General features: G+C 30.4%; 1 protein-coding gene across 2 annotated transcripts; it reads right to left on the bottom strand.

Moving 5' to 3' along the window:
- Positions 1-796: 796 nt before the first annotated feature.
- LOC131867721 (laccase-3-like) lies at positions 797-7,871 on the bottom strand. 2 transcript variants are annotated; one of them, XM_059215525.1, is made up of 6 exons: positions 7,683-7,871; positions 6,652-6,803; positions 6,167-6,411; positions 2,248-2,376; positions 1,215-2,165; positions 797-1,115 (listed from the first exon to the last, which is right to left on the bottom strand). In XM_059215525.1, exons 1-6 carry the CDS (start codon positions 7,791-7,793, stop codon positions 985-987), a joined length of 1,719 nt encoding a protein of 572 aa, XP_059071508.1. In that variant the 5' UTR covers positions 7,794-7,871; the 3' UTR covers positions 797-984. The 2 variants fall into 2 exon arrangements, with proteins under 2 accessions (XP_059071508.1, XP_059071509.1); XM_059215526.1 differs by lacking the exon at positions 6,652-6,803 and having other exon boundaries at positions 7,683-7,861.
- Positions 7,872-8,522: the final 651 nt, after the last annotated feature.

The raw sequence follows: 8,522 nt of genomic DNA on the forward strand, positions 1-8,522 counted from the left end.
GACATGCGAAGAGGAAGCACTACCTGGATATGACCTTTGACAATGCTTTGGAACCTAGTGAGTACATGGTCAAGGCTACTTTGGAGTCCCCTTCTATCTCTTCAAGTAAAGGTTCAAACAAAAGATTTATCTTTTTCATAGAAAGTGAAAGTACTTCACCAAGATTGGCAAGCTAAAAAAATCCCCACTAGATAGACCTTATGTTTGTGTCTTCTATGGGCAGCATTGGTTTTTGGGTATCCTTTGGTTTCTGGTTTAGTTTAGTTTTCTTTTGTTGTTTCTATTTGTTAGTTGGTTCTAGTCCCTTTTTGTAAGCTAGTTTGGTTGTTGGATGCTCTCACTCCTCATGAAATCCTTGGTCTTAGCATTATGGCTATTATATAAAGGTTCACGCCTATCCTATTTTATCTAATTAGAACGATTAAATTATTAATGAATAAAAAAAAAATTATGATTTCAAAAAGTATTGAAAAAATAGAAATTCAATTTTTAAAATAATCTAATACATATTTACAAGATTACATTATATAAACTCTTTTATAAAAATCAATTTTAAAAATAGGTGTTTGAACAATAGTAATATTTTTTAAATAAAAATATATTGTTTTGTTATAATGAGTTGGGAGGATAAATAAGTTTGAAAATAGATATTGAAAATATTTAAATTATGTTAAATATCACCTAACATTTTTCGTCATATATATTATGAATATAGTTATTCTTAAGAACTCAATTTTCAAAATTTTAACCAATTAAATTCAAAACGAAAAATATTTGTAATTACTAAATTTACAAATTTACTTTAAAAAAATAATATTTTTCAATAGAAAAACTACTAATTTCTAATTTGTTATCCAATACAATTATTAATAACTAGTTAAATAATAGTTATTACAATAATATTGCCTCATGGCAAAATACTTATAACAAGGTGGTGAAATTAAAGACTACTATTGACTGATTGAGATGACATGGTTTGTGGAGCTAGCATTTCGGGAGTTTAGGAGGAGGCTTCTCCAAACTTGCCAAATTGCCATGGCCATTCTTCACCACGAAGACCATATTCAATCCCCATGTTAGATGATCATCAAAATGACAGTGCACAAACCAAACACCTGCAAAAATCATGGTTTTTCACATATTCTTCAGTTTTTAATTTTAAGATATGCATCATTAATTTTGAGAGAATAATTGAAAGCTATATGTTTTGTCACCTGGATTGTCAGCTTTGAATCTGATAGCAGTCCACCCACCAACAGGAACTCCCACAGTATTCCGTTCTGGTGGATCAACCAAATTGAATGTGAGAGGATCTGTTCGAGCATTGTAGTTACCAAATCCCTCTCCCACAACATAAAAATCATAACCATGAATATGCATTGGATGGTCATCAGGCTGGAAGATATTCGTTGCTTGGAACACCACTTGAACTGTAGCATTATAATTTAGCACTTTAACTTTTGTTCCAGTGATTGGTGACCAAAGACTTCTGGGTATATTGTCACTTGTATAATTAAACACAATTGGTGGGTTTGAAGGAAAATCAGTGGTAAAGACACCATTAATACCAAAATAATAAGCTTGAAGTATGGCTATATCTGGCAGGACAAAAGATACATTGTTCATACTAGCAGTTACTCTGGTATTGTTGGGGCCTTGACAGTTGGTGGTCACGTTAGTTCTACAGGGAAATAAACCAAGTCCTATTGTTATTAGGAGTTTCTCATCAATGTTCTGGGGAACTTCTATTGGGTGCTCTTTTGAAGCTAGGCTTCGTAATCCTTTATTAAATTTAGTGACAGTTGCAGTGTCATTGTATGTTGGAAATTGTGGAAGAGATGGGGTGGCAGATGAGTGAGAACCCACATAGCTAAGAATGGCAGTTGTTGTGGTGTTATCAAAGAATCCAATAGATTGGGTAGTGTATACATTGGCAGCAATGTAGTATTTGGCTATTGCTTGATTGGCGGTGAGAAGAACATCTGCAGTTTGGCCAGGGGTTATAAGCATTATGTCTGTTGTGTATGGTTTTGTGTAGCAAACATCTAAGGCTACCACTGTGAAATTGTGTGATGCAATCTTGAAAAAGAGGTGATTATTGACTGCAGCATTAACAATACGTAGAAGGTACGTTTTTCCTCGTTGTACAGAGATTTTAGTTGTTCCTGCATGTAAGCAGTTAGTTCATCAACTCCATGTTGAGTACCTGACATTAGAGTTCATCTGTAACTGAAAAGTACTCTATACCTGATTTGGAGCAAGAATAGAGATCTCCTGGCTGACCATTGATGAGAAAGGCATCGGATATATTAGGTGCACTTCCTGTTTGAATTAATAGCCTTTCGACCGCTTCAGGATCTTTGTTCCACCATTCTCCTGTTTAAAAAATGTAGGTCATATTATGGATCTCTAAAGAAAATAAAAATAAATAAAATAATCAATCTATAAATTAGAGTTGACTTCAATAGTATTCTTATTAACTTAAAATTTAATAAAGTTGCGTTTAAGGTTGTTCACCTACATGTACTTCTTGATGAGTAGAGTAATGCATCTTGTGTTGCCAAAGTTTCCTTCTCACAAAGATTAGTCCCCTCTTTGAGGTTGTTGGTGTAGGTATAGTCATATTTTTATGGTTTTTATCTATCTTTATATAGAATTTCAGACGTAATAATCATGGTTGGTTTTTATAGCTTCATAGTTTCATTGGTCATCTATTTGTTCACAAACTTCAAAAAAGGTGTTCCTAATTTATTAAATAATGAAAATTTTGTTTTTCTCATCAAGAATAAATCTTAGCTATCAAATAGAGAACATCTTAATAAAGAAGGTATTAAATTATAAATGAAGAGCTAGTTCTAAATATCTAAGACATTCTTCATGGTTATTTCATTTTTTCTTATTCAACTTATAACTTTTATTGTTTAATAATTTGATTACCGATCATTTTATCTCATATATTAGTAATGTTCACTTAAAACCTACTATATAGAAACTTCAAAATTTGGTATATTCTTACTATCCTTTATTGTGTTGAATTTGATGTCATTATTTATAATCCTGATATGTACATATAAAAAAAGAAAAAAACAAGATAAAAATGAATAAACTTATTTCTAAAAATAAGATGAAATGGAAATAAACAAGCTTTCTTTTTATGACTACTTGTTAGTTCTAAATGTTTGTGACTTCTTTTGGATGAAAAGTAATTAAAATATATTTATTCTATTATACATTTACGCACCAAGGGTGGCTACAAAATTAATAACTCGTCCTTTTTTTATGTATACTAAATTTATGTTTTTCTCAAATATTTTCATGAATATAGATGTATATGTTAATAATGTTGTGCTTGATGTTGTCCACTTACAAGTGCTTCTTAATAACTAGAGTAATGTTTTAGTCCATCTACAAATACTAACTTCTCCCTCTTACAAAGATTAGTCCCCTCCTTGAGATTGTTGGCATGAGCATAGCTAAAATGATTGTGGACATGATTATCATGCTTTTTATCTACCCCAACATAGAACTTCAGACATAGTATTCATGGTTGGTCTCCATAGCTTCGCCAAACTTTTGTCTAATCATAGCCTCATGAAAAGGGTACTCCTAATTGATTAGACAATGATGAATTTGTTTCTATTGGTGTTGATTGTATCTCCCACCAAGAATAAAATATAGCTATAAAATAAAGAACATATTAATCAAGAAAGAATTGCTATAAACAAAGAGCTAGTTCTTGATAGCTAAGACCTTTCCCATGGCTATGACCTATCTTTTCCTATTCTACCTAAAAATTTTGATTACTTATCATTTTATCTCCTCTTTTAATATGTTCAATTAAAACTTAACCATATAGAAATTTCAAAATTTTGATACCTTTATACTATCCTTTATTGTGTCGAGTTTAACGTCACTATCCATATTATTTTCATTTGGATATAATACAATAAAACAAGATAAAAATGAATAAAATTTTAGCAGTTCAAATAAAATGAAATGGAAATGAGAAAGTGTTATTTTTTCTTCTGTTTTTAACTAATCGATAGTTCTAAACAAAACCCTTATGATCATGAAATACTCTAGCCTCTAGTTATTAAGATAATTCTTGTCAATCATAGCTCTAATTTTACATATATGTTAATGTGTAATGAAATCACACAATTTTTGGGTGGAAAATATAAAAAATAATTTTTTTGAATTGAGTTTAAATTAACAAAATGCATAAATGTCCTTTTTAAAGGACATGTCATTGAGAAATAGGAGGATAGAGAGATTTTTCTTTGAATTGGTGAATAGGTAATTAGTAAAAAAATTGTTTTATATTGTTGGGTTTTCTTTTTCCTGTATGTGTACATTAAGATATGATTAAATTGCATTAGTACCTTTTAAATCATGTAATCAAGAATTGGAAAGTCCATCAATATGATTTTGGTAGGCTTACTTTTGTTTAACATATATGGCATCAATGAAAACTACTAAATATTAAAAAAAAAAAAAGACAATTTTTAATTGAACTACAATATTTGTTGCATTTTGTTAGCATAATAACTCGAGTGGAGTTCAAATCTTAATATAATTTATATATTCTAGAATTTTTTAGAACATAAAAACTATTTGGGATAGTTGCACTATTAAATTTTCATGGATTAGTTAGGTGTTGAATTGAAGACATCCCATTTGCTACTAGGTTGTTCTACCACTAAACTACAAGCCCTCATGACAATTGGTCCATCTTTATTTGGGTATGACTCATTTTCCAACATCCCCCTTGAGCCAAACAATAGATTCTTATTGATCCTATCTTGGTCTAGTTTTGTTGACCTTGGCTTTTATATCATGTTAAATTTATGGACTAGCTGGGAGGTAAACCTAAGACTTTTTATTTTCTATTGAGAGTGTTGTACCATTGAAGTTATGACAACACAAATACTAACAATAGTATAAACTATATGTGAGTAATATAATTTAAAATATAATATTAAATGTCATCAACTAACTTGTGTTTTAAATCTTGATCCTATTAGAAAAGTAATTTACAACATAATTGTCACTTTTATATGGATCCATAACTATGTTTAGCACCGAATATGATATATTTATAGCAACTAAATTCAATGAATTCTAATTACTTTAAATCAAGTAAGCTTTCCAAAGTTAGAAAAGTAAAATTTTATCTAATCAATAAGCTAGCAATTATTAGCAAACATACTCAAAAAAATGTGAGATCTCAAATTCTATTTATTTAAGAGTTGGAATATTTTATTTTACAACTATTTTATTTCCTACAAACATATATAGACACATAAAAATTAAATCAATTGAGAGTTATTTATTTTATTGGTGAACCATTTTACTTGTAATATTCTATAAATTGAATTTTAATTTTTATGTATATGATCTCAATACAATACTTCATGCTATATTGTCACTAAATGTCTCTCAACATAATAACTAGTTTTTCTTTATTTATTTTCGGTTAATTTTTCTATTTTGAAAAAAGTGAGTTGTAATGTGAATAGCTATCAAAGCATTCACAAAAAATAATCACATCTATATCTTTAAAAAAATAGAACAAAGAGAAAAAAAACATAAATATTTTTCTAATATTTATTAAAATATTATTTTGTCTCGATTTCTTTTTTAAGAAATATATACTTAATTTGTGAGGATATTATTTTAATATATATATTTATTTGTTCTAAAGCTATTGAGTTATTGCATAAAAATGTCAAAACAAAAGAGTTTTACAAAAAAAAATTAAATTACACATTTTATAAAAAATTATAATTAGTAGTATATATAACGCATAAGTATTTGTTCCTGAAATTTAAATAGAAGAATACTATATTAATAAAAAACAAATGTAAATGTAAAAAATAAAAGAAAAACGGAGAAAGCAATTAACAATTTACAAAGCTTCCTTGATTCTTTTGGTCGTCTCATATTTTATTGATATATGCTTAATGCTTTTTATCTTTCCTTCCCTACAAGAATCTGATGAACCCTTAATCAGAATAATTTATAAAGCTTTCTTTACTAATATAAGAGTATTTTTTTAATTCTAAACAGCAGTGTTATTTTCAGCAAACTTCTATTCATAAAAACAGGGAACTGATATAAAACAGGATATTAGTCTAAAACAGAGGATTTCAACAATTTTGATTACCTAACACGATGGGAAACTCTGAATAGGGTTGAGGAAACGGATAAGAGCTTCCTTTCTTTGGATAGATAACTATTGCTCCGTGAACTGTTGCACGCAGCCACGAGACATGGGCATGCCACCACAAGGTTCCTTCCTGTGCAATAATCCTGAATTTGTACGTATATTTTACTCCTGCTTGAATCGGGCATTGAGTTATATACCCTGCTCCATCAGCCCATGCTGTGCGAATCTGTCTCACTCCATGCCTGAAAAGCAAACGTTTGCAACCAGTTTGTTACCACAAATAGAAAAGTGAAATGATAAGGGCAATAAAACGGAATTTGAAAACGTTTTGCATCAGAAACAGTCTAAATATAGCACGATTTTTATATACAATTAATGATATTAATTTGATTTACTATTAATACTACATACGCCAAGAAACAGCCGTATAGAAGCATAGAAGTGTGACATGTCAGTGTGAAGCATTGAGAGACACGATTTACCAGTGGATGGTGGCATTGTAATTGGATTTGTTGATCGTTTTAACTCTAACACTGTCGCCATTGTGTACATACAGAGTAGGACCAGGGAACTCTCCATTCACTATGACTCTGCTATGCGTCTGACATAGCCTAGTAATAGGTGTTGATTCAATCTGGCCAAATCCAAAGCAAAAATATATTTCCAGTATTAGGTACCACAAATATGCTATGATCTGTCTTAATGAATAAGATGCTGAGCATGGAAAAATATCATCAACGTTTAGATTAACCTACGGCGGGTTTAAAGAGTAGATTCTAAATATTGATTTAAATAGGCTGTTCATCGGACTGGCTGATCATGCATAGACTGGATCGATGTGGTTCAACTAGGCTGTTCATCGGACTGGTTGATCATGTATAGACTGGATCGATGTGGTTCAACTAGCACATTTTAAGTATTGATTTGTTTGGGTGGTATCTGAAATCATACTGGTTTTTTCAATAAAACCACTTTTTAGTCTTATATCAGAAGAGCCACCAATAAATCAAAGATTAGAGTGTGTTGTATAAACCAACTAAATTACAAATTAAAAATCGATTAACTAAAAAATAAGATGATGAATCTCCTTAACATATCTAGGATAATAGCTCTTGATAATGAATAGACTAATTCAGAACTGGTTTAAATAGCACATTCTAATTTGTTTAAATTGTTCATCTAAATTAACACTGGTTTTTTCAATAGAATCCATTTTTCATTAATGTGATTTTAGATAAACAATTTAAACAAATCTTAAAGTATGATGTGTAAACCAAAGCACTAAATCATCTATCGAATAACAATAAATCAAAAATTATGATGATGAACTCCCTATTTCTTCTAGGAAAATAGCTCTGCATTCTGTATGTGTGATGAAGCACCTAAACAAATAAAAAATCCAACTACTTGAAAAGAATAAAATGATGAATCTTCTTAGCTTGCCTAGGATAATAGCTCTGTATTCTGCGTAATTGTTCAAAGCAACTTATCCACAGAGATACGAAGGACATACAACAAATGTGGAGTGATGAACGTGTGCTCTCGCTGAAGCATCGAACAAGGCAAGGAATGTAAGGAGCACAACTGAGGAGACCATCGAAAAATACCCTGAACATAACGACATTCTGAAAACCGAATGTCGTCTACTTTTTCTTGTCAGCCAAATTGCAGGAAGCAAATTTTGCAGTAATCAAAGGCAGAAAACCAAATATATGTGATGCTTTCTAAATAAAAATATTCTCCAAATCAATTTGTTGGAAATCTATGCTATGTTTTGTTGTCATTGATGTCAAACTTATTGTCACTGATGCCAATCTATCAGGTGTTGTCATTGATGTCACTATGTGTGTTAATAAAGAGGTAGTTGTATGTTGTTCAACTGTGTGGATGTTATAGATGAACCAAAAATGAGTGTTTGGATGTTGATACATTGTTTGGTGGTGATATTGAGAAAGAATGAAGTGTTTCTATAAGGCTATAATTGTGGAGGTTACAATAGGCTAGAAAGATTATTTAATGCCTTTATAGAAAAATACTCTGCATTCCTCCAGTTCTTGATGATGGTGGCTTCTGGTTCTAGATATAGTGTCTACATTTTGTGGATGTTGCACTATTATACTTCTAGGGTCTTAGTTAATCAGTTGATGAAGTTGGTTATGGCAATTTCATTACAGTGAGGTTGTCTATCAAGACTGGTCTAAAGAATGCTCTACATTAATTTATTGTGTTGATTCAAGTGTTGCGCTTGGTGGAAATGTTTATATGATTTGTGAAACATTCTAGTTAAAATTCTTTATATTGGTTTGATCGACAAGTGAATTTATGTTGTTTTGTGTTTAGTTCGATTAGTCAT

This window comes from Cryptomeria japonica, unplaced genomic scaffold (genome assembly GCF_030272615.1).
Source record: "Cryptomeria japonica unplaced genomic scaffold, Sugi_1.0 HiC_scaffold_180, whole genome shotgun sequence".
NCBI classification, from domain to species: domain Eukaryota; kingdom Viridiplantae; phylum Streptophyta; class Pinopsida; order Cupressales; family Cupressaceae; genus Cryptomeria; species Cryptomeria japonica.

Coding starts and splice junctions, on each gene's coding strand:
- LOC131867721 (XM_059215525.1), bottom strand. CDS start 7,793: ATGTCGTTATGTTCAGGGTATTTTTCGATGGTCTCCTCAGTTGTGCTC. Junction 6,804..7,682: donor TTCATCACTCCACATTTGTT/GTATGTCCTTCG, acceptor GGATTTGGCCAG/ATTGAATCAACACCTATTAC. Junction 1,116..1,214: donor ATTCAAAGCTGACAATCCAG/GTGACAAAACAT, acceptor TGATTTTTGCAG/GTGTTTGGTTTGTGCACTGT.